The sequence below is a fragment of the Lonchura striata genome, chromosome 3 (genome assembly GCF_046129695.1).
Source record: "Lonchura striata isolate bLonStr1 chromosome 3, bLonStr1.mat, whole genome shotgun sequence".
Lineage (NCBI taxonomy): Eukaryota > Metazoa > Chordata > Aves > Passeriformes > Estrildidae > Lonchura > Lonchura striata.
The window spans coordinates 3,561,630-3,588,494 of NC_134605.1; the positions used below are offsets into that span (position 1 = coordinate 3,561,630).

A 26,865-nucleotide genomic window follows, 5' to 3' on the forward strand; every position below is an offset into this window, starting at 1 on the left:
GTCCTGCTGTCCTGTGCTATGGGCACACATTGAAACAGCTATGCAATCACTTTCCTTTCCAGCCAGAAATCCCTTAAAATATTCCTTTAGTAAATTTGTATTTGTTTTCACTAAGTAGCCCAAAGTGTCCCATGGATTCACAATTCAAATGTTTTAATGTGCTATGACTTTTGGGTTTGTTCAAAGAATGAGTCAAGAAGGCTAATTTGGCTTTATTCTGCACTTCTACTTGTAATAGCATAACCTCTAGCATTTTTTAATAAAGGGAAGTTCATTACGCAAACTTGCTTTTCCTGTGCTTGCAAACTTCTTTACAGACCAGTATCTAAGCAGTCACCAATTCAAATAATGCAGCACAATCTGATATCAGATAAAGGAAATCAGCATCAGATTCTTAATAGCAAGAACAATATAATTGGTTTGTGTTTAAGATGTATAAAAGTGTCCCTTCAATTTATATTATATCAATGTTGAGGAGGTTAAATAAAGAATTAAAAAATTAAAAAATAGCCTTCATTACAGAGAGTAGTCTGTGGGTAAAAAATGAGGATTGGACACCCAATCCCAAACCCACTGCTGTTTGGGGCAGTAAAAATGCCCCTCTGTGTAAAACCCAACAAAACTGCAAGAGCTGACCAAAATGAGTGAAAAAGGCCTCACCAAAGCTTAAGCACCAATATGCTGATTCCCACTATAATTTCTTTAAACACAGGATGAGTCAAGGAGGTGAATTATTTTTTGTTTACAAGGATATTACACACTGTAGATTTTGAGTAGCATCCTAGTACTCAGGCCTTGCTAGAAATTGCCACACAGATGGGTCATTGGCTCACCAAGATCAATGTTGGAGGAATATAATTTCCAAGTCAGGAATTGTGTGTTGATCATGTCCACAAACCTGACTGAAACTGCTGTTGGGTCAATTAATTGTGGTTGTTTTATTAACAGCAAAAGTCTCCCAGCTGAGCAAGAATGAGATTAACATACAAGTTCAGAGTGGTTATACTGCCAAATACTTCCCCCTTGATGGAGCTGGGCACCAGCACAAAAATATTCAGAAATAATCCTCTGACTGCAGTTAGACCCCCAACCTCTTGACCTCAAGACCAACATTACACTGGGTCTAAAATATTAATTAAAAGGAAGTGTAGATCATAACTGAACATATTAAGCCAATCAAATTAAAAAGCAGGCCTACAGTGCTAAAAATTACTTCCAACAGACTCACAAGTCAGTAGAGATGGTGCAAACTCTCAGAAAGACTCAGTTGAAGAGACTGTAAATGTAACTCAATTTTTTTTAGGAGGAAACATACAAACAAACTCCAGAAAGGCAATGCTAGGTAGCAACTTCAGGACAATACACAGAGTCATAGAATGGTTTTGCTTGGAAAAGACTTTAAAGACCATGTAGTTGTAGTCCCCAGCCTTGGGCAAGGACACCTTCCACCAGATCAGGTTGTTCCAAGCCTCCACGAGCCTGGCCTTGAACAGTTCCAGGAATGGGGCATCCACAGCTCTCTGGACAACCTGTTCCACAGCCTCCCTACCCTCAGAGTGAACAATTCCTTACTAATATCCAACCTAAACACACTCTTTGTCAGATTAAAGCCATTACTCTAAAAAATTAATTGAAAACAACAGAACAACATACCATCCTTATTTGAAACATCTGCTGCTTGACTTGCAAGGTCAATTTTCATAGGCTCCACGGAAGTTTCCTCTTGCTCTTGTATCCCTATAATATAAGCCCAAGAAGGAGAAAAATCAATACTCACAGTATCTGATTAATATCTAATTCTCAGACTCCTCATGCCTGGCTTTTTTTTTCCCTTCTGGCAAGCTCTTACCTTTGTAGACTCCACTGTTGTATAATGGCACCCACTAGAGAAGAGGACAAAGGATATAGGGAGAACATGACTTGAAAACAATTGCCTGAATATTTTTAGTAATTCAAATTATTTTTTTAACTGAGATTGTTAAAATCACATCGTGGTGCGTGCTTCTGCCTCCCCACCATTCTTTTCTCATCACTTTTAAAGAATCCCTTCTCTTCATAAAATGAAGTAAATGATGGGGACTTAATCACAGTTATAAAGTTTCTATAGCCAGTAGAAAGAAGAGAAATACAGTGAAGTGTTCAAATACACTGGGTAGCCAGACACAGACTAGGATATGAATGTAGGAAAATGCATTTTATCACTGTAACTCAATATTTTTATCTCTTCTGCCTCAGGCAGAAGCCGAAAGCTTAGATTCGAACTCCTAACAATATTTGAAAAGGAAAAACAATTAATTTCCTGGTTTAGACAGAGTTCTACTATTCTGCTATTGGCTAAGAAGCCAATTTTTATTTACATTCCATCATGCTACTTCTCTGCTTCTGTAAAGCCTGTTGCACTCATCCTGTGACTGAACTCTAGGATATCAGGTGGTTGGTCACTAAGGGATCCAGGCATTTGGCTGGTTGTAACGAGACAGAAGAGAGTAGTGAGGACTCAGATATTTCAGAAACATTTCATTCAAAAACTGAAATAATTTATCTGTTCAACAACACAGATGAAACCTTCACTGTCTCTCAAAAACCTCCTTCTTTCTCCTGTGGAATTCTAAAGTGGGGTTTTTAAGTTCAGCAGGGTGTACTACATTTATTTTGTCCATAAAGATGTATCTACTACTGACAATTCCAGCCACTTTTCCTTCTAATTTTATCTGTAAAACAATGGTATAATGGATACTTTAGTTTTCTCTCTGCTTGCTGGGATGGCCAAAGCTATTTTTACTGGCAACTTCTGCCACACTACCTATAGAGTCACAGAATCAGAGAATCATTAAGGTAGGAAAAGATGTCTAAGATAAGAGTCCCACTTTTAACCCAAGACTGCTAAGTGCACCATAAAACCATGTCCTCAAGTACTACATCCACTCACCTTCTGAACATTTCCAGGGTTGGGGATTCCACTGCTTCCCTGGGCAGCCTATTCCAATGCCTGACCTAAAGTCCTACCAAACTTGGGGGATGGATGACTTTACAGTGATAGAAATGTTACTTATCACTTTAACATACTTTATTTCTGATGCAGAAGCTTTTCAGTGGATCATCATATCACCAGCTTCACCTCTTTCTCACTGGTTTAAAATCATCTCCCCATGGATGCAAACAAAATGCCTGTAAACATCTGTGACTGGGAATGCTGCATATCTACCTGAAATGGCCCCTTTGTGGGTGCATCCAGCTCCAGATGTTTCTCCAGGGAATTCATGAGAGTGAGCGTGGTTATCTCCTGTGGTTTTTTATGTACCAACATCCCCAAAATTTCCCAGTGCTCACCCACCTGTCTTTTTGCCTCATGCAAAAGGTAAACCCAGGAGACCCTACATGAGTAATATGTATTTGGAATTTGTCAAGTACAAGACTGAACAGGTGTTTCAAAATCCCTACCTGACTTCTCCTGGCAAAATCAATATAAAATTTGAGGGACCATGAAAACACTGATTAATGAAGGAAGATACACAGACATTATGATTGTGATACATTTTGATTATCTGAGGGAAGCAGCTCTGTGAAAAATAAAATTTTGAAAAATCTCAGAATAATCAGGTGGGCTGGGAGGAAGTTTAAAAACCATTTAGTTCCAATCCTCCTGCCATGGGCAGGGACACCTTCCACTAGACCAGGTTGTTCCAAGCCACATCCAACCTGGCCTTGAACAATTCACGGGATTTTTGTTCTGCTTTTTCACCTTCTTTCCATGTCTGAAACTCTGATTCCCCATCTTTCTAGGAGGGGATTGTTGCAGTATCACTGGTTTTTCTGTTTTTTACACAGGGAGTTCACTGTTGGATATTGTCAGCATGAAAATTATAGTGGGAAACAATGTTCAGGGGCAACCTAGACAGAAGATGTTTTATACTTTTACTAAGCTAAGCACCACTGCAAATCTTGGGAAGAGATTTTCACAGTTTACCATCTCATTTTTTGGGAAAATTTACAAATTCAGTTACTATAAATGTAATTTCTTCCTTCATTATTACTATGGGATGGACGCAGGAATATTCACTATACTCCCATGCATGTGGAAATGGTATTATCCAAAATAGCTCCCCTGCTGTGGAGTCAATTCAAGCTCACTCTGAGATCAGCCCAATTCACATAAACAGCAGAATTTGATCAATACCAGAAACTGCCTTGACAACCAATTTATTCATGAGGCCTCTCCCTTGATCTAATTCCTTCAGGTTAAAGCACAAACAAGCAAAGGGTGTCAGGTCTCCATGCAGGAGCTGAGGGCTCCTGAAGGAGAGGGAGCCCAGGAGATACCACTTTCAATATCAATTCTCATTTCCAATTGTGCTCCTGCCAGAGCTCATTACCTGAACCCTTTGCCAACTGGTCACACAATCAGCTCAGCACTAACAAACAATGGGCTGCTGGCACAGGCAAGCAGGGCTCCCAGCCTTTCCCAATGCATAAGACAAGTATATACCAGGAAGACAGAAATCTGTGTACACTTATATAATCTCTTCGTTTTTTCCTTAATAATCACTTGTTCTGTGTGCTAACAGTTAATACACCATTTTCTCTAGAGATTATTTTTCCCCCTCTAAATTCACATGCTGTTTGCAAGACTAACATGAAGCTCTTGTGGTAGCTCTTGGTACGTTAGCATTGATTTTCAAATTGTCCAAATATAGAGGTTAGGCATCTGTTTTACGAATCCCCAATAAATTCTAACAAGTAAAAAGCTTAACCCTTGTCTTCCTCATCATCCTCTTTCTCCCTTTGCACAAGGTTTACATCTATTTCAAGCAACAAAAACAATTCAGGCTTAGAAGCTGTAACAACCCAAGAACTCAGTTTCTGCTCTGAGCTGCCTACCTTAAGGATGCTTATTTCTCTTTGACGAGTTTCAAGGGGGGGTTCTCCTGGCAGAACCTTCAAGACCAGCCTTGGCATCCAGATGTGGGTCAGGAATGTCAAGTGGGCTCTGAACAAGAAACCTGGGCTCCTGCTATTAGTTTCTACTTGTTAAAAATGTCAGAGACCCCCTTTAAGACAAACAGAAGAACCAGTTTCATGTGTAAATTGGTTCTGTCAGTGTAATCACATACTCCATGGTAACTTAAATCTTTAAAAATCCCCAATTACAGAAGTCATGTAATAAGTGGGAAATCCTGGCTCTAAGATCATTCTGAATATTTGAGGGAGAAAATAGTTGGCAATACTACAAGAATCCTGAAAACTACTCTTTTTACAGGCAAAATGGCAATGCCATTATTCCCATAGCTAGTCTGCTCTGCAATTCTGGGTGTTGCTGCAGGAATTCAAATAAAATACTATCCTGCCCACAGACAATGTGTAACCTGAAGAAATTCATTAGTTGTAAATTATGCATAAAGGAGTTGCTTCTACTTGTGTTACATACTTTGAAAAAATTGCCTCTGTCATGCAATAGGAAAACCACGTTAGAATTATACTGAACAATCCAGATTTCTCCAATTCATGCCCACTGTTGTTTTGAGTTTAGTTGTAAATATGCTTCCCCTAATCATGAGACTCTGAGAGAGTCAGGCACATTAAAAAGGAATAAATCCAAATTTCTCTGTTTAAAATTGGAACACACCATTTTTCATCTGCAGTAACAAAACCAAACCAACCAACCAAAAAAAAACGCCCAAAAGCAGATAAAACTCTTCTGACCAACAGCTGCATTCTCTTCTGTCAAAACCAGTTCCCATCTCCTTGCTCTGCAAATAGCCAGAGTTGTTTTTTTTCCTTCTTTCCAGTCATTTCATTGTAGCACTTTGCTAATGTGACTGTCAAGCCTTCACATATTTTGTTTACTGCTGTATTTTAGTGGCATTATAAATGCTGCCTCATTTAGAAACTGAAGCTGTCTGTGATACAAGGATTCTGTTTGACTCCTGTTTGATATCCATCTGGGATGACTGACCTTTTTAATCAGACCAGATTCTACCACATCAAATACTTATGCTGTCTTTTTGTATGGCTTTATAGGTATAAGCACCCAACCTGCTGCTCTTGGAGCACTAAGAAATAAAACAGGAGACCTTTTCCATCTGTATTTCATTACATTTGGGCTGGAGGGCACTTTTCTCCCTTGTTGTCCTTCTGCAATAGCACAGGTCAAGCTTGACAATTCCAAATCTGCAGGAATGGCCGTGCCACCACCACGCCTCTCGCTATGCAGCACGGCTCAGTAAATAACAAACAACTCCATCTGTTATATCAGAATTACCACACCTCGATCAACCACCACCCTGTCCCCAGCAATTATGCTCCACAGAGATGAAAGAAAACTCCAGGATGCAGATTTCAAAGGAGGGTGTGCTGGGTTTCTCAAGGCACTGAGTGAGCATCATTCTGGATTTGTTTTGCAGCCCCTTCATTGTTAATTGGCATGTGCAGCCTCCTTTTTGGCATTTTGGCTTTCCAGAGTAAACTTCTGTTTGTACTTCTGTTTTCCAGAGTAACAAAGAGTGATGAATCTCCCTTTCACTTCAGTGCAGTGTGTGTCAGCTCAGCTCTGTGTTTATGCACACTACTGTACCTAAAGACATCATGCTGCTCCCAGCCACTGTTATTCCCAGATCAAGCTGAACACCAATTTAAAAAAATGCAATTTAAAAGTGTCTAAGATCTGCTTATCTCTATCCCCTTCAAGCCTTTTATTAAACATACTGTTAGTAAAATCCCATTGTGCCAACCATTCTCCAAAGGTGAGAATGGGAGGCTAGTGAGGAGTGTCACTCAGCAATACAGTCCATAAAAGCCATACAAATTTGAAACATCTAAAATTACTCATGTCCAACAGGAGCACTTTGTGTATTTTGCCTCTCTCTAAAAACAGGATAAACCTGCACACTTGATGAATGCATGATACATTGTTTTAAGAAAAGCCTTTTTGATTAATTTTTAAGTCTGGAAAAATGTTTAAAAGGCCATGTCATTGTTTTCCAGATGCTCTTTTTGTCAAACCCTCATCAGAGAAGAAGACTGCAGCATAGAATGTTTGAACCGGAGCACCCAGAAAATTTCATCTCATCCCTCAATTGCTGGCTGTTAGCACAACTAAAATGTTGCCTGGTTGTGATCAAACTAGTAGATCACCTGTCCTAAATGGCTTCTAAAACACATATGCTCCCTCCTTCTCTGCCTACAAATAAGGCAAATAGTATGCTCAGTAGCATTATGACAATTGAAGGGAACAGATATGGTATGATTATTTACCTCCCTTTACCATTCTGTCATTTTTTTTCCTGCTGTTTGTGAAACTCATGAGTGATTTGGTTCAGTTCCTGATCACTACCTGCCTCATCCTGAAAACTGTGTAGGTGTGAGGAATTAAAGCACTCGGGGACCCTTCTATGTAAGCCTTAGAACATCTACATATTTCCTAGGGCACACCTTTTACCAGAGGGAATGCTGCTGGGCATTCACAATTTTTTCTGAATTCCACAGCCATGTGAGCCAGCCTGTGGAAAGAAAGCTGCCTGCCAGAATGACATCTGCACCTCTACTCCCACCACAATATCTCTGTTCTCACACACTCACCAGGCTCACCACCACACACCTGGCAGCACAGCAGCTCTCTCCAGCAGCTTTAATTCCTCTCTGCACCATTAATCTCTGGTGAGGATTCCTGGCCTTAATTTTGATGAACCAATGTGGGAGCCCAAATGCTTTAATAGGCCTTTCTTTCCCTTTGGTCCACCCACTAAAAACCGACTTAATAGCCTGTGCTGCCATCAGCAGCACACACTCTGCCTCTATTCCTTTTCAATCTTGTATTCACTGTATTTTCAGAGCACTTCAAATGACCTTGAGAAAACCACAGAAAAGCAGACTGTGATAGCAAAGAGATCCTGGATCTCCTAAGCAGGACAGATTTGCCAGACACTGTTTCAAAAAAAGGGAAAGAAACTTTCCATTTTGTTCCAAAGCAGTAACTCTAAACATAAAGGGGACTGAGTCAGTCCTCAGCTTGAGCAGCAGGGCAAGAACCAGATGAGCACCTGTAGTGAACAGAAACAATATTTGTAATTGAAATTATAAAGAAAAGATGGGGAAGAAGAGGGGAATAACCTCAGAGAACCTCAAATCGCTCAAGAGCTGAAAGTTAGAAGAGTTCCTCTCAGAGAAGCACCCTCACCTTTCATGGAGAACCCACCCATCCACCCAGGCCAAAAGGAGGCTTTGCCCAAGCTCATGATCATGTACTGATGGGGCTTCTCATCCTTCTGGCTTGCAACCACTTATTTATGAGGCTCCTGCTTCTGAAAGAAATCACTGCTGAGCAAAAGAGCAACCTTAGAAAATATTCTGTTCAATTCCTTTTCAAGGAGACTATTACCAAAATTACGAAGAATGAGCTTCAAAGTAGTGGTGGACATCAGCTGAGGGTGTATGGATCTAACTGAAATGCAATAACAATATACAATGTGGGAGAAAGATTCTTCCCTGATATTTCTCCAGAGAACCCAATCTAAATTTTGCAGCTTAAAATGGAACACAATATTTACAACAAGGAGAGGCATATGAAGTTGAACAAAGTTTTTCTAATAGATGCCAAGATCATTACTGTGACATTGGGTAAAAACTGGAGCAACTTTTTTTGAAAGCTGAGGCATGTTTTTCCTCAACCATCCTGCCTTCACTCCATATTATCGAAAATTTTTCAAAGTTCTGTTATGCCTCAAGGTACCAAAGAGAAACTGGAGGCCAAAACCATATAACACAGTCTGAACAAAAGTCCTTAAGAAAAAAAAAAAAAAAAAAAAAGAGGGGGGGAAAAAGAGGAGGACAAAACTATCTCAGTGTGTTTCTTATCAGAGAAATCACTTTCAAAAAAATGCAGGATTTACCCTTTAGCACTAGAAATCATATCCCCTCTGTCCATCAAACTATCTTTTAACATAGAGGTTGTTCCAGATGCCAGCACACACAGGCCAACACTTTCAACAATAGCTGACTAATGTTAGGGGCACTTTAAAAGGGAGTTTTGATCCCTTTTTTCAAAAGCTTCAAGCTTCTAGCAGCTCCATCTGGCTTCAAAGGGGGCTCACTTCACAAAGTGTTTTGGATGTGCTCAGCATTTTTGAAATTCAGGGCACCTATGTTGAATCCTAAAGATGGACTTTAAAAATCCATGCCAATTCTCACTGCACTAAGGATGACACCACTTCTTTAATCTGTGCTTAGAAAGCTTAGTGACATTATAACCAACAACCTGGATTTTCCATTCTCTTTCCTTCAACAGAATTTGAGGGAATTCTTATAATTTGTAGAACCCCTAATAAAACTGGTGTCTATAGTGAAAACTAGCAGACTTGAGTCTAAAAAGATAACTATAATTTTCATTGAAACTACTCAGTAACACCTCCTCAAATCCTCTTTGTAGTTCCTGAGCTCTTGTCAGAACTCAAAATGTCCCTCAGACATTTTTGGATGTTCTGGGCCCAGGTCAGAAGCATTTGAGACCTGGAAGGCAGCTGGAAACAGCTGGGATTTTGGATTTGAACCATGGAACGATTTACCAGCCTGGCAGGAAGAACAAGAAGTCACAAAAGTTTAGATATTATAGTAGAAGTAGTTACAAAGTAGAGGGAAGAATTTTTAAGTGCTGTACAGGGGGGGTTCTGTTTTGTACATGGGAGTCAGAGGTTTTAAGATGGAGGGATTTGGGCCTGCCCTGTCCTTCCTCTTTCTCCTTCCTTACCTCCATGTTCTTGGTGATGTTGGCACTCACAGATTGGTTTAGAGTAGAAAAGCACCATTTAATATAGGTAATAGGCATTGGGAAAAACTGTAACCATGTAACACGTAATGTACCATATAAAAGATAGAAAAGCACCATTTAATATAAGTAATGGGCATTGGGGGAAAACTGTAAACATGTAACATGTAATGTGCCATATAAAAGATAGAAAAGCACCATTTAATATAAGTAATGGGCATTGGGGAAAAACTGTAAACAGGTATCACATAATGTACCATATAAAAGAGCAGCAGCCCTGGGCGGGGAGAGAAGAAGCAGTCGGGGTCAGAGAGGATGTCAGGGTGTGTGTGTGCCTCTGCCTGAGCTGTGAGCAAACCACAGCAGCCCAAGGAGAAAATCTTTTAGATAACTTGCAATAAACTGCCTTGAGACCGAACAACAGAGACTGCTGAGCCTTTCTTTGGAAGCTCGGGTTGGAGGAGAGAATTTTCCACCACACGGAGCCACCCCTGACCTTGGGTGAGCTCTGGCAAGCTCTTTCCTGACAAAGAGCTGTTCTGTAGGTCAGCCAGGATGTAGCAGCTGGGGCTGTGGGATACTCAGAAATTCCACAGGCCATAAAAAAGCACAGAATTCCAGTATTGTAGTACTTAGCCCTTCCTGGAATGCGAGCTCCCTCCTATGGGGTGCCAGGAAACATAAGGGTTTGTATCTGCAACCTTAGCACCAAAGTCAAGACTTCTACAATTAAACCAGAATATAATAATTGTATTAGCAGCTGGTAGTGGCAGGCTTCTGTCCTGCTAAAGCAGGGGGACACACAAGCACTAAAAACACTTCCTCAAGCTAAATTCTTCAAATTGCTGGATTCTGACCATGCTTTATGATTTATTCATAATAAGGCCTTCTTAGCTTAGAAGCCTGCAGATGCCTGGAGCCTTTCCATTATATATCTTTCAAGTGTTTTGAGCTTAGGAATAAAAAAAAAAAAACCCACCTGACATAATGGTTCCAGCCTTGTGTCAAAAAGCAGCAATATTTCCCCTCTTCTTCTGGAACACGCACAGTTAGGGTAATACAGAGCTTTTGCCAGCACTCAGCACAAGGGTAGAAATTAGAGGTAACAGGTGTGCTCTCTACAAATGTGCACATGGCCCAGGTCTGCAAGTATTTGTACACTGGTGCAAGGATTGTCACTGCCCATCTCTACAAATAGCTTGGCAGCTCTTACTATCATGGGAACTACTGAAGATTTCAAAAGAATTCAGAAGTGCTAATCTCCTGATGCAGGTGACTTCAGCCCTGACAGACATTTCCTCAGAGTCACAGATAAAATTGAAGGATTAAGCCATAAAGGATTAGGAGAGGTGTCACCTAGAATCAAGTTACTGGCCTTGAATCATGGTTTTGTTGGGCAGTGAAAATAGCAAATTTCACCATCTTAAAAACAAGCTTTATTGTATTTCTTTAAATATATATAAATATATTTCAGATATATATCTTGATTTTCTGAGTAGGCTTAAAAATCTAGATGGCTAATAGTTGTACAATTTCAATCTTTTATTACACTTCAGTGCACTAAAATACATCAATCTGACAATCTGAAGAGACCAAACAAATTTCTTTCACAACAATGCACTGGATGTTTATGTATCTAAGAAAATACAGGAAATAAACACCTTGCACAGCTCTCTTGACATAGAACCTGTTATAAATGATACAGACCCTAAAAAGGGAGGGTCTGTTAGACAGAAAATTGGGCTTTGCCTAGAAAGTTTATAGCTCATAGCAAATCTAGGTCTTCCCAACTTAGCTGCCCAGTTATTTTGATGTAAGCACCAAAAAGAGGTCCATACATGAGATGTGCTTGAAGTCCAAAAAGCCTGTGGCATTTCACTTAACAAGTGTAGAGATTATTTGGGGTGGTAGGGAAGAAATAAGCCTGGTGCCTTAAAGGGATGTTTCAAGTCACCCTGGATATCTGTGACAGTGCTGAGAACTGATCGAAAATCTTATGAGGCACCCAAGCACTGATCCTCAGCCTGATAAAACCTGCCCTAATTTGGAAGTTTTGTGTCTAGCCCAGGCTGGAGACTGGCAGAAGCTGACACTGTGACAAAGCTACTGCTGCTACTGCATTCTGCAGGCAGGGGGTGGTCCTGCTGTACAGGGAGCCCACTGCAAAGGCACATGTATATATTTCTAATATTTCTAATGAAAATATTTCTAATAAAACCTTCTCCTGAATCAAACTATGCTTTGTTTTTCCTGGTTTAAAAGAACAGATAGTATAATGGGAAATGTAATGTTTTCAGAGAGTCATACAAATGTATCCTGTGAAGCCAAATATTTCCAGAGATATGTTGCTGGCTCTTGCCCAATCAATAAACTGAAGCTACCAGAGTGCTGTTAAAAAAAAAAAATAAGAAAAATTAACCACCCCCCCCCCCAATTTAAAATGACATTAGTATTTTTCAATTTTGTCAGACATTTTCATGGAGGAAGGAACAAGGAGGAACTGCTTTTTGATTACCCAGCAGGAAGCATTTAAGAATATGTTTATTGGTCATTCATGACACAAGTACTTCTGGCAGAGGCAAGCAAGCTATTTTTTAGGCAGCAGAGCTGGAAGAAGCTGGTTGGTCACAGAGAATCCATATATAAGACAGTGGTGCCACTGTGTTGGCAGTCCATGAAAGGGATACCTCAATTAGGCTCATGAGCTTGCAAAATAATGGAATTTAGGCTGTGCATTCCTTGGATAAAGAAAACTGTGAAGGGCATTTTGCACAGCATTTCCAGCTTAAGTTTAGAGACTGGACTATACAGCAGTAATTATTAATGATAGTAGAAGTCCTAATTAATACTAAGTAGGTACTAATTAGTAGTAATAGGTAAATGGTACTATAGTACTAATAGTACTATAGCACTGGTTAGGACTGTAGTAAATAGTACTAATTAGTACTAATAGGTAAAAAGATCCTGCTTATCCTTCTGTATATCTCCTATCAGAAAAATTCTTCATTAAGCTTCATTTCCTTAACAGAGAGCAATTCATACTCTAAGTGACAACTTAACAGTGTAACCATTAATGTACAATAGAAATTATAATAAAAATGAACCCAAATTAAAGTTCTCTAAATTCAGTTTATCTACTCTTCATCTCATAGCATATTTACTATAGCAAGTCTAAAAGTTTAGACTCATTTTATTTCTGCCTGTCCTCCGATTTACAAACCCTGAATTAATGCAGCTCTTTTCACAGCCCACATATGAAAGAACTGTGCAAACAGCTGAAGGAAATTACAAGGACTGGATCACATGCCATGGATCACATTCTGTGCACAGAATGGCTTCCCCAGTGCTTTTTGACATTCATCAGTAGTGATGATATCATTGCAGTCCTTGGATCACTGGTGTTGTAGCCATGTGAAAGCAGAGTTCCACTGACAGAGCAACACTTATAACAAAAGGCCATCCCTCCCAAGGGGAGCACAACAGTGATTTGAATATCAGGCCTCAAAAAGGTGGCTTTATTTCAAAAATTTTGCCAAGGGCTGCTAGTGGGCCAATCAGTTTCAGTGTGTGATGGTTTATAGCAACAAGACTGTGAAGTCTCCAGAAACTAGAAATCCGTGAAATGTGGGGAAAAAAGCTGCCTTCTTGCCAAAACAAAATTCCTGGTTATATAGAGTATTGGATCAAAGACAAAGTATTTTGCAGAAACACAGCATCATCACAAACCTCATCACCAAGGCTTTGGGGATGCTGGCTGACAGTCCCTCTAAGTGTCCTCAGCCACGGTAATTGAGCACAGCCAAGGCTGGACCAGCTCCCTGCCCCTTCCTCCAGCTTTCCTCGGGACACACCCTCCAAATTCTGATTTATTCTGTGTTATCATCAGCAGGGGTGATCAGTGAGCAACTGGGGAGCCCCTGCTGACCAGGGAATGCCTCCTCAGCAACTCCCAGCAGCATGGCAAGAAGAGGAAAATCGAGATGTCAATTCCAAAGCATGCCTGGAAATTTGTACCTGCAGTAGCTTCTCTCAAAGACTTAGAGCTCACCTCTTCTTTCCCAAAGCCTGCAGCAGACCCAACTACTTGAAGCTCTTGGACAGCACAGGGATACAGAAAGCATGGTGCAGTTTCAGCTTCCTGCATATGTGTCCTTTGGGTCCTGGGGTCAAAGAATCATAGAATAGTTTGGGAAAGGATCTTGGAGATCATCTAGTTCCAACAACCCTGCCATAAGTTTTTGGCCAAAGATTTTTCCACCTCCCTAGCAATTAAGAGAAGGTGCAAAATACCAGAGAAATGGCATTTCCTAGTGATTCTGATAAACAGAGTATATAACCAGCTACTTTAAAAGCAGGCTTTGAAATGCCACTGGCTTGCTTTGTTCTAAGCACAGTCCCAGGGAGAATGTCAGGTCGCATAACTCACTTGTTATCTTTATACAGAGGAGCTCCACTAAGCACCAGCCATCATAAAAATACTAACATTCCACTTAGTGGAAAATAAATAGAAAAAAAAATGCAACAACTCGCTTAAAAGGAAGCCAATTAGCACTTCAAAGATTGCCACGGGGTCTGTAAACAGGGATGTTAATACACTGGGGAGTTGTGCTCCTCCTCAGCCACAGCCTGAGTTATGAAAATGGAGGGAGCACCATTAGAGAGATAACACTCCCCCATGACACAAACCTACACTGTGCATTCATTTAGACACACTCTTTGCATTTCATTTCCCTCAGTGGCTTAAAAAATGCCAAGAGTCAGAATAGCATGTGAAGAGCATTTTAATCTAGCCTTAGATAAGGCACTTTCCTCCTCTGGGCAGCGAGCGCTCAGCAGCAACCACTTTATGTACAACATGAAGGAAAGTGTCAGGGAGAAAACTGCAGTAATTGAGGTCACATCCTCTGTGACTGCAAGGAAACCCTCTCACACAGTTCCCCCCATCATCCACGGACATTTCCATGTATATACAGCTAACCATTTTAATGATCTATAAATATTTATCTCCTGAGCAGATAAACTAGTAGGCATTTAATTCTAGCGATGCAAACACCTGATGGATGGATGCTCTCATCTACCTGTAAGTGCAAAACACTGAATTAAATTATGTGGCAAAATTATGTGACAGTTATCTCTGAGGTATTTGGAATTCCACACAAAATCTGTGCTTCACATGGTTAAGCAGCTAGCTCTCACGTTTTATAGGGAGGGAGGGAGGTAGGGAAGAAGGGAAAAAAGTTGTGCTTTGTGGTTTTTTTTTTAATCTCATTTGCAGCTGTACAGTTACAGCTTAAAGATTAATAATAAAAGAGCATATGTGACAATGCAGAAACAAATGATGTTCAATGTTCAACACAAAGCAAGATGCAAATATATTTTTCTGTTAATTAACCAGGCTTTCATTTCAACTATGCTGATCTTGTAAATAAAGCATACAAGCTAGCTTCAAACAAGTGTGGGAATTACACAAAGGAAAGAAGAATCCCAAACCTGAAATCAAAACACCTTAACTCAGTGGTCTCCTAGTACTGGTTGGCTAATTATATTTGCCATTTTTTATCCAGGGGATCTAAACAGATTAAAACAGTTTAAAACCAATTGTATTCAGGAACTGGCCCAAGGGCAAGAGCTCTCTGGATAGTACCAGACATCAGCTGGTGTCAACCACTGCCAAAAAACAAGGGGCATCCCTGAATGTTCTGAAAGACGAGAAGAGGTTGGGCAGAAGGATGTATGGACAAGAGGACAGACAGACAGAAGAAAGAACAAACAACTAAATAATACTAAATAACATTCTCCTGCACCTATGATTTACCTTTAAGGATTTGCTTTCCACGCACTTTATTGAAAATGTTCAAGTCCTTAACTTATCTTCTGGGAGGCAAATAAGGGGGCCTGAAAAGCCTTAGGTAATTAAGCATTGCTGAGATGTGCTTGATGAGATGGGGAAATACAAAGCTTTTGAAAGGGTGAAAAATCTCCAACTATCTGGCAGTAGTGTTGAGAAGAAAAAGGAAATACAAGGGGCAGTCTGCAGTAGGGAGGTACAGGACTCCTTAATTATTGGGCTACCAAGACCATTACCACCCTAATTGCCTGCAAAAGCTTACAAAATGAACTCACAAGGCTCAGCAAAAATAATACCTCTTAGTAAGAACAGCATCTTCAGGAAAGGAAACAGGAGTAGCTTTCCCCAAGATACATCTGCTAATTAGAAATGATGGGTAATAGAGGCAGGTGGCAAGGCCCCCAGAGGAGTGCAAAACTATTCCTGGTGACCTCCCTACCTGTTTCTTCTGACTGCTGCTCTCCAAGGCTTCACAGATGGTGTTCTCTTTAAATTAATACCACCCTGCCAGCCAGAAGGAAGCTTCTGTTGTACTTGGCAATACAGGTGAACAGCCTGCATTTAGATTTCAAAGCAAATGCCACAGGTGTTCCAGCAATATGGCAAGCAGCTGATGTGCTCCAGCCTCTTCAGGCCTGGATAAGACTCAGCTGTGTTTTCTTATCTCTAAGACTAGCTAGAGAAAAATCACAACATTCAAAGGGTAAACTTAGCACACACTGGAGCACAATCTGAACTATCTTTGCTCTAAATGACTTTGTCAGTTGTGAGGTGTGAAAGTGCCAATGCCATCCTGCCTTCTCCTCTTGGAGGAGATGGATATGTATCCAGCTGATTACAGGTGCAGGTTAGCAAGGAGCAAACTGGCTTTGACACCCGAAGCTGTGACCAAAGCTTTGCCAAAAAGCAAAAGCATTCTGTGCTCATTCTCACTTTTGGAATGTGAATATGTGTAGCTGATTTCCTTCCCTCCTACATGCAGATCCTTCTCTAGTTTTTTCAGCTGTGCACTGGCGATCTAGTTGGATTCACAAGCTGGGCAAGAGCAAGCTGTATCTATCTTTGGATGGTAGACCTCATTTCAAGAAGGAAATGGTTCATACATTGCATGGCACTGCTGTTTCCAGGATCAGATATAAGGCTCAGGTCATGGCTACTTCTGGTGGTCAAATATCCCATAGCAGCTGTGATAAGAAAAAATGGCATTAACCATATTTTACAGCCAAATCTTGACATGGATATCTCTCCCCAGGCTCCCCTTGAAAGTTCTTTTCACTTTGGAAAGATTTCCTGTGTCTTAAACATCACACCTTTAACTTAGTACTGTTAAACATTGGCTGTGTTTAATGCCAGAGAGAACAGTTTCATGAGCAGATTTTGTGATCTCTATATGCATCAATTTCTAGGATAACTTGGGTTCCTTTAGATAGGTACAAGATATATATGTATTTCTTATCATCTGCTTTTCATGCTCACACACTTCAAGAGCCAGCTGGATCTGCAAGTGGAACTGCATCCAGGAAATCTATTTTATGCCATGCTGGAAGCAGGCAATACTAGGAATATTGTTTAAAGACTTTTTCCTTTAACTTTCTTTTCTTTTTAAAGCAAACTTGCCCATATTGCTTTGCCAGAAGATTCAAAGCCAAGCTACAAAAGCATCCAAATGTTTGGACATTTACCTGAAAACAGCTGTGTTCCAGCTGCAGAAGCCTGGATACTATACTATAACTCAGTAACTGTGTGGTTACTGAGACATGTCTGTAACCTCCCAGTAACCTCAGTCATCTGCAATTCAAGACTCAGGTTTCTATGTGCAAGCAGATTTATGATGATACAGGCATTAAGAACATTGACAAGGCTTTAAAAAGACCACAATAGCTGTACCTACCACACACTGGACAGTTATTGCCTTGGAAGACAGAGAGGTAAACAAAAACCACAGAGGATGCCAGTTTTACCCGACCAATATGAGTGTGGAAGCTGTTAGCTATGCATGTGAGGGTAATTGTAAAATATCTGCTGTCCCAAGGAAGAAGTCCCAAAAAATGAGAGCACAGCTCTGGTCCCTTTTGGCAATCTAGTTGTTTAGATCAATGTGACCACCAGGCAGGAGCTCCTGATATCTAAAGGAGGAATTGGGTGTGTGGGTAAGGACCACAGCAAAACACCATGGATCTGTGAGGTGAGATCACAAGAAGAAGGGCCAAGGGTTTAACTGAGGTCTGATGGCAGCAGCCATGCAAAACTTGGAGCAATGAGGGGCTGAACCCAAGTGAGGGAGAGGGACCATGCCACTGCTTACCCTGGCCTCATACTCTATTGATCAGAACATGCTGGAAATAAATCTGAATTAATGCTGGCAGGGTTCCACCCCTGATCCTTGTTTCTTAGAGATTTCTGCAAGACAGCCATCTGGGAAGCCCCTCTCTTTACTGGGACAGCACCAATAAGAATTTGTCACCTGTAGAGAGCTTTCAATGCTCAGAAAAGAGCAAAACAAAAAGCAATGAAGCTGCTGCACACTCATAACAGCAAGTCCTCCTCAGTTTTGTGACCTCTCCAGACCAGCTGGGTTGATGGAGGCACCATACTAAGGTAGATCATGCAACACCTCCAGAAGGGAGGTGATGCTCTGACCCAGCTGCGCTACCTCCCTGCTCAGTCTGTCAGCTTCCTACTAATCTTCCTTCTAGCTGGAGGAATCAGGCAAGTTAATTTCCTTGGCTTGAGCTGCTGGAGTCAGGCATTGATTTTTCAGCATATTGACATCTTATTTTGAAGCACCTGAGCTATCCCCATTTGTTCTCATTTGACACCTTTGTGCTACATTTCAGGCTGTCAGACCGTGAAAACATGACCAGCAGTTGTGCTTTACCGGATGAAACACTGTGTAGGTGTAACTGTGTAACTGCAATAGCTTTTGGCCACAAATTGGGAATCTCAATGTTTGCTAGGCCCTGATACAGTGAATTTGCCATCCTGACCCCCTGACTATACACCATTGTTAGCTGTACCCAGGGGCCAATGGAGAAGAGGTTACTGACTATTTCTGCTCAAAATCCAGAACAGATTTTAACCAATTTTTCTGTGCAGGTAGGAATGGTATAGCCTGTAAGTGGCTGCTTATTTCCTCCACAGAGAAAATGCTGAATGTGTAGACAAGCTGTCTTTCAAGGGCTGTAAAGTAATGTAAGTATTGAGAGGTTTTAGGATGATGTAAATAGAATGAAGGAGGTGTAGTCCTCTGCAGTAGGTATGAAAACTGGCAAAGTGACTGCAGAACAAACAGCAAAGGCACATCCTCATCCACAAAGGGGAATAATGAGTAAAAGGGTTTATATACCCCAAAATTTCAGTGTAAAGGCCCTGCAACAGTGAAACAGTTATGAAGGTCATCTTTTGGTTGAAATTTGCTAGCTGTAGAAAGCAATGGATTTGAGAACTCAGGATAGACGTCAGAAGTCTGAACATGGGAGGAAAATCATTGGCAACTATTTCAACAAAGCACAGTGTTAATCAAGTACATTATAAGCATTGAAGCATGTGTACAAGTAAGTTAAAAACACCCACCATTCCAATACTCTTCATATTTCTCTTGGACCTCTAAAACAAAACTAAGTGTTTTTGCAGTTGCCCATAGACTGTCTGCAGCTGCAACTCACAGTTCATAATTCAGAGCACTGCTTTAATTGCAGCTATGAGCACATGCACAGCACACAGGAGTGCTCCAGGAAAGGCTCCTCAGAGATCATGCAACACCCTAAAAAGGAGATGCCGAGCTTTTGGTGAAATAACAAAGTCCCAAAGAGCTGCACTTCTGCACCAACGTGTTGAGATGATCCAGCTGCCTGATTCAGATGCAGTCCCAGAGATGGAGGAGGGAAGAGCTTTCTCCCTGGCAGGTCATTCAGAGTAGCTAGAGGTAAGGTCAGCTGATACCATGGACCAGATATGCTGGTGATGACTTTGCATGCTCATCTGGAGGCAAAATGTGATAAAAGCCAACCAAGCAGAGGAAAACTCTTCCAGATGGCAAGACCTCAAAAGAACACTCATCTGTAACCACATTAGGGAAAGGTGGGGGGGACAAAAAACCCGCTTCCAAAAAGTTATGAATAAAGTAAGGAAAAAAGGAAGATAAAATCCAGAGGAAAACATTATGCTTCAAAGATCTGAGAGAGACTGAGTGGGATTTTTCCTGCTCTGGGTCAGCTGCAGTGAGAAAGTTTTAATCTCAGTTGAATTCATGCTCTAGGAAAGAAACCTCTACTTTACAAGGCTGCACAGACATTTCCCCTCACTTTGTAGCAGTCCCTTCTTGTACAGCTCTGGCCTCCTTCTCCAAGCAGAAGAAGCAAGGACACCTATGAAGCCATGGTGTACCTCACTAGCTGAGCAGAAGTGGGAATACACAGAAGAGAAAACAGAACAGAGCTGAATCAGAGTGTGTCTCTTGATCCACGTGACAGTATGGAGTGAGTAAATGCTACCCTTCTTATAGATTTACTCCTCACCACAGCACTAGGCTAAACTACAGAAATAAGCAGTGAAGTGAAAATATTCTTCCACTCCTCAAAGAACAAGCCACAGAATCTTTCAATCCTAGGGCATATGGTGTTTTCTTTTAATTCCTTCCTATTCTATACTTGAAAAAAAAAAAGACATTTCTCCAATTATACCTACTCCAGTCCCACTGGTTGTGGTTTCCACACAGTTATGACTGGACTCCACTCTATTTTATGAAAATCCTTGGTGAAATGCAGTTTGTGTCCCTGCTGCCCTAAGTGGGTGGCCATTTGAATATTTGAAACAGCTATAACATTGTGCCATAACCTGGGCAAGGCTGTACATCCATCCAAAACCTAAGCACGTGGGAGTACAGAATTTCCAGTTCCAGAGCCAGCTCAGTTGGATGAGTGTATTCCATCATAAACAAACTTTATTAAAAGAGGTAAGAATCTAAAATTTATCAGTGCTTAACAAAATGAAGACCTCTTTTGTAGAAGATGGCACAAAGACATTTATCTGTGAGGGATCAAATTGTTTCCTGGTGAAACTGCCTGCACTCCTTTGGTCTGCTGGAAGATTGAATTTCTTACTGTGGCACACAGGAGCTAAGCTCACTGTTCAAACAGATACCTCTGTAGCTGTGCAGTGTATGTTCAAGTGGTGCCTTATCTCTGGAGGTGCTAAAACTTATTTCCAGAAATATTGATGGCTATGATGCCATCTGTAACAGTGCAGTGCTTGGCCAGTGAGTCCTACTTTTTCAATACGTTACAGGAAACTCTTTCTAAGATGTCAGACTCTCTCCTATATTCATTTCCCTCATCTTTTGGGTGCTGTTTGAGATAGTTTAAAAGAGATACATGTTTTGTTTCCATAAGGCACTGCTGGCTCTCTGCAGAAGTGAGCTAGAACCAAAGCCTGCTAGACTTGGACCCCACCATTTGGAATACAGATTCTATTACCTCCTCAATTTTCATATGTGAAAAGGACCTTATCAGTATCTTAAAGCTCTTCAAGACTTGTAGCTAACAAGTAAAAAACATGCAATATCATGGAATACTTTTATAAACATATGAGGACTAAGAATGACATCATAGCATCTGCGTTTTCACTGGGATTTACTGATTTCATATTTTTTGGCATTCCCAACATGGAAAATCAAAATGAAAATGGCACTTCAATATATTTCATTAAAAAATCCAGTTCCACCTACAGCATCTTCAAGGATTTAATTTCTCCTCTTTCTTTTTAGTTTCTGTATAAGGAAAAGCACTCTAAAGCTTCTTTTGCTTGATTTAATGCTGAGTGTGATTCAATTCAGTGCTGCAACATAAGTTAATTAAACTAAACAAAGGATGCATTGTCAACATTTTCAGCAGGAACAAAAAGATGATATTTTTAAATGCAATAAAAATTGCTAATTCATAATAATATTTCTGTTCTGCTTACTCTAAATGAAATGAAGAAAACAATCAAATAGAGATAATAAACCATAAATGCTATCATTGTTACAGTATTCCCTATTGTTGTATTCCTGTTTTCTTTGCTTATGGCTTTATGTGTTTTACCCTCACCATCATGTCTGGTAACACAAAATGACTGTGACAGCAAGCAAAAGATTTAAGCTGAAAAATTCCTTAGGTGTTCTACTTTCTTATTAGAAAAGCACACAGAAAAAATTAAATTATTTTTCCTTGCAATGGCTGAAAAATAATTAAAACTTCAAATTAATCCTGCAACACCTATTTTTTATGCACATTCAGGTTAGAACCTGGGATGTGGAGAGTAATGAAAAGAAACAGATTCTTTTTGTGGCAGAAAAATAAATACAACTTTTTTTCCCCTCGAGAGACTGAAATCAATATCTAGAGCAGACTACTGACAGTGCAATAACCACCCTGACTGCCAATGCACAGTGCTGCACAGCATCCTCAGGGAAGCAGCATCAGAAAAGCCCTGCAGGAGTTCTGCATTCCATGTGCTGCCCCATCCTGCCCCATCAGTGAAACCTCCTTGCTGATGTAAAGACTTCCCACTTCACAGCTGCCAAAGCCCCCACACAAACAGTGGGGCCAAACTACTCCTCTTCTGCAGTCTGCAATGTGTAAGGAGAGCTAGGAGGATGCAGGTGAGCTTCACCTTGTGAGAATCCAGAGCATCCCTCTGGCTGCCCTGGCAGGTCTGGGACCCTGGCAGGGGTCAGGAACCCCCCTGGACAGAGCCCCCAGAGACACTGTCTGTGATCTCTGTCCATGGAAAAGAGTTTTCAATCTTACAGGATCAATTACCAGCACTGAGTGTTTGATATAAGTAATAATTAAGTGTGGCATGGGTGCAAAAGTAAAATTTTAGGATTCTAGATTAGGGGTCCAAAGGGGACAAGATGGAGGAAATTGGGTGTGCCTTGTCCTTTTTCTCCTTCTTCATGCCCTCCATGTTTCACTGTGGTGTTGGCATTTTTCTGTTGGTTCAGGCTGGGGACACACTGTCCAACGTAGGTGACAGATATTGGCACGTTCTTGTAAATGCAGCCCAGGGAGTTTCTGGTATTTAATGTTTGTCACATCCCACTGAGGGCAGAGCCCCACACGCTGCCCTGCAGGACAGAGCTGGGCAGGGCAGCAGAACATGTTAGAGATAAACAGAATAAACAACCTGGAACCAGCACAGACCAATTATGGCTTCTGCTTTGGCAACGGGGAGAAAGACAGAGACTTTCTACAATCTCAGAATTATCAATACCACAGATTCTGACACACCTGGCTCAGAAATGACTTGGATATCCTTTTCTGCCACAGCTATGATCTCTTCAGGAGGGCAGAGTGCTTGATGCAGACCAAACAGCCCTTGGACAGCCACAAACTCAGCACAGTGGGCTGGCAAACAGAATCTGCTCACAAAATCTCCTCAACTGGCTGATACTGCAGCTGAAAAGTTCCCTGGAGTTTTGTGAAGTTCTCAAGAAAATAAAGGTCTGTAAAGTGAGGCTTCGTAGGTGAGATACCTTTTAGAATTTCTGTTCCTGAGCTCTCTGTGCACCTCCTGCTAGTCCCATCTCCTGCTTCCCATCAGCCCATATCTCTGCATAGCCTAGAGCTTTAAATACCCATTTGCAGCTTTCTGGTTCCACAGCTTTTCCAGCCTTTCTGCAAAAAAGTCCAATGGTGCACTTTTCTTTTTCTTTGCCAAACATCAGTATCAATTAGAATAGGATTTTAAAGATATATTTAATATTTAGCATCTGAATATGGTGTAACATACCAAAAAAAAAAATGACATCTGATCTATTCAGTATGGGTTCTTATCAAATCAATTGCACTATATCTGGTTCAGGGTATTTTTTCCTCTCCTTTTGAACAGCTGAATAAAAGAAGTTGGAGCCTTCATACTAGAAGTAGTCTAGAAACCACAGCAATTCAAAGTATTATTTTCTTTCCAAACAAAGAGAAATTACCTATTTAAAGATTCTAGTGAAGGCTTTTATTTCTTTTTTCATAAATGTCTCATCTTTCTCCACTTGAAGAATTAAAGGAGTTGGGTTAAGCAATAAAATTGCCATGAATCAGTAATAAAAATGTCAGATTTGTCCAAAAATATCTTTCTCAAGAATTCTTTCATTTCTCTATAGCCACAATGTCATTTTGAAATTTTTGAGTGTTTGATAACAAAGTCATTATTCTGACATTATTTACAACTGTACCAATGAGTATAAAATCCTATAAATGCCTGAGACTGAAGCTGTAAAACATGAGAGCTCTTTTCCCCGGGTTTTGGAATATTTTGTTCTCTCCAAGATTCCACCATAAAATTATCACTCCTGCTAAAGCAAAATGGACAAGAGAAGAATGGACAAAGTGGTGCCTCCAGAGTTACAGGTTACAGCTATTCATGTTACAAAGAATGTTGAGCAAAACTGGGCTTAGCTAGAACAGAACTTGGCAGACTTCAACTTTGAAATTAGGCAGACTTTAAATTCAGAGTAAGCAAGCACTGATCAGAAGACTGACACAGGAAATCACATGTACTGCAAATGATGGAAACCTCCCCCAGCCTGCCCCTGAGCCAGCCCTAACCTCATGGTTCAGGTGAGGATTCTACACAGCCACTCTCTCATGTGGAGAAACATCACACCTCAAGCTCAAACAATATTCCAAGTTGGTACAAGATGATGAGATATTTCAGCCCAAATAGAGAAGAGAGAAAACGGAGAAATAACAGCAATAACAGTTCATTTTCTAGTGCTCTGACAGAAATCCTGCCCCTTCAAAGAGTTAAATGACTTCTAAGGGTGATTAGTGAGGGAAATCATCATACTGAATGTTGCAATGAAGGGAGATAGAAAGAGAGGGGAAATAAGATGACAGAGGTGAAAGTGGGCTCAGAGGAGAAATTGGCTGCATACTCACTCAAATATGGGATTTACTTCCATGTGTTGTGGAATAAATGTGCTGATTAAACCTACAAATAAGTGCTGAGTGCATGGCCATTACAACACAACAGGACTACTTGAAAGTGTACATATAAAGAGACTGCCAAAAGGTCTGTTAAAATGTGTGCACTTACATAGTCAGCAAATAGGTCAGTGATCACCACTTGCTCTGGTTTTTAATAAAGGGATTTGAGAATATTCCCCAATCTTATAAGAAACATAGATTTTCATTTTTCTTTTGCAAACTAGAATGAGCACATAATAGTAGTTGGAAAAAGAATAAAAAAGGCATCTTAGCTTGCCTTTTTTCTTCAGCTGCTCCCTTATAATATATAACTTCAAGTTGAAGTAGGAAAAAAGGGAATAAATTGGCACATGTGATATTTTATTACTGATTTTGGGAAAGGCAACAGCAGGTTTTTATGAAACACACAGTGCCTCACATTGTTATATTCTTCAGGGTGATCTGGCTTGGTTCTTACTGCTGGCAATGGGATTTAAGAGTGCAACTGCCAAGATTTTGGTTATTCATTCCTCTGGGCTCCCAGTATCCCAGAACCCCAGGACCTAGGACTCCTTGGGAATTCACACTACAGCATGATCCCGGAGCTGTGAAGTGAAATGAGCTACATAGAAAGGGCTCTCCAAGCTTTAAAAAAACCCAAAACACAGAGATGAGATGGCAGTAAAATTTGCACAACTAAATCAGAAGATAACCTGTGGTTTGTCAGAAGTTCATGTAAACTGACACGTCTCTAAAACATCAAGAAACAGACATTTTTTCCATAGAAAACCACATCATTGAAAAACTCTCTTGCATGCCACAAAGACACAATCAGTAAATGAGCAGAAATTCAGCTTTAGGTTGGAAAAGGGACTTTGTTCTTTGTTGGTCCTTTAGTGGCTTACACAGCTCCAGTCCTGAGGACTGAAGGGATGACAGATGACCATAATGCTCCCAGTCAGACAGAGAGAAGAGAGAGGCAGCTACATGCCACCCTTTTCTCTGGGCTGAGTTTGAAAACACACACAAAAAAATGTCATGTAGAACAGAAAGACCAGGTAGTTTGGAATTTAGTAGTTGCAACATTTGGCTATGCATATATATCCAGAATGGGTCAAACTGACTAAAGATCTGTGAATTTCTGTTTAACAGGACTAGCAGTCCCACATTAGCCTTTTCCCCACATTCTTGCACAAAAATACAGTATTTAATCCTATATCAAATGTACTGTGTGTGTTGTTGGAAAACTTTCAGCTGAATTACTTTAGGAGGTAGCACTTAGGTTACATAAAATAATATCACATATTAAATCTCTTTTTAATGCCAGGCAATCTCTTTCCATTAAGAGGAATCTCTCATTGGGAAACATATTTTATCAGTCTGATCTTCAGCTGATTTTATTTTTCTTACCTCTTTTTGTCCAGATCCACTTCATTTTATGGCAAATTTTCAAAACCCATGTGGTAGAATTTGTGCCCACCAGAACAAGAAGCAACTAGCAAGATGAGCTATGAGGGTGGTTATACCCACAAGAATGAAAACAAGATAAAGGAAAGCTTTTATTTCCTTCTCTGCTCCTGCTCTGCAAGAGCACCCCATTTATTTTCCTGTACCAAAGACAGTACCTTTGGAACAAGCTGAACAGAATATTTGTGCTCTTATCCTGCACACACTCAACACATCTCCTCTTATCATAGAACTTACCAAAAGACCACTTAAATTGATGACACTACTTCTATGGACTTCAACAAACTGAGAATCAGATGAATGCTGCACAGTATCAACACCTGAGACCCCAGGTAGGAACAAGTTCCAAAATATTTAGCAAGAACTTTTTTACTTAGTATTTGAAACTTTTAAATCAAGGGCTGGAAAAGGAAAGGTGCCAAGAACAATCCTTTTCTGACATTACCTGCTTTTCCTTAACATTGCATATTTTAATAGTAAGTAGCACAGATGTTGAAATATAATCTCTCTTCTGAGAACTAAATGACAGTCCCTAGCTGTCGGGGACACTAACAATTTAGTTGTGCTGATGCATAAAATAATACATTAATAATTTCTATTTGGCAGAGATTAACATAACAGGATTGGTATTTGCAATCAGAGTGAGCCTGTACTGCATAACCTGGGTTTGCAACTGAGGCAGTGTGGTACCATTTACCTGAATTTGAACGTAAGAATTATATCAATTCTACCTTCACCATCATTAACACAGCACAAAACCAATACCATTAACACAAATGATAACAAAGAGATGTGATTAGTCTCAACTTGGATAGGCAATTAAAATTAAAAAAAAAAAAAAGAAATGG

The 26,865-nt window shown here is 40.4% G+C and overlaps 1 protein-coding gene across 6 annotated transcripts in view; it reads right to left on the minus strand.

Moving 5' to 3' along the window:
• MACROD2 (mono-ADP ribosylhydrolase 2) overlaps positions 1–26,865 on the minus strand; it is an 855,789-nt gene that overhangs the window by 7,887 nt on the left and 821,037 nt on the right. For 5 of the 6 annotated variants that reach the window (XM_021527840.3, XM_077781852.1, XM_021527839.3 and 2 more), the window contains one exon: positions 1,654–1,737. In XM_021527840.3, coding sequence (XP_021383515.1) covers positions 1,654–1,737 — 84 coding nt within the window. Of the gene's footprint in view, positions 1–1,653; positions 1,738–1,849; positions 1,884–26,865 lie in introns of all 6 variants that reach the window. The other variant, XM_077781853.1, reaches the window with a different exon arrangement.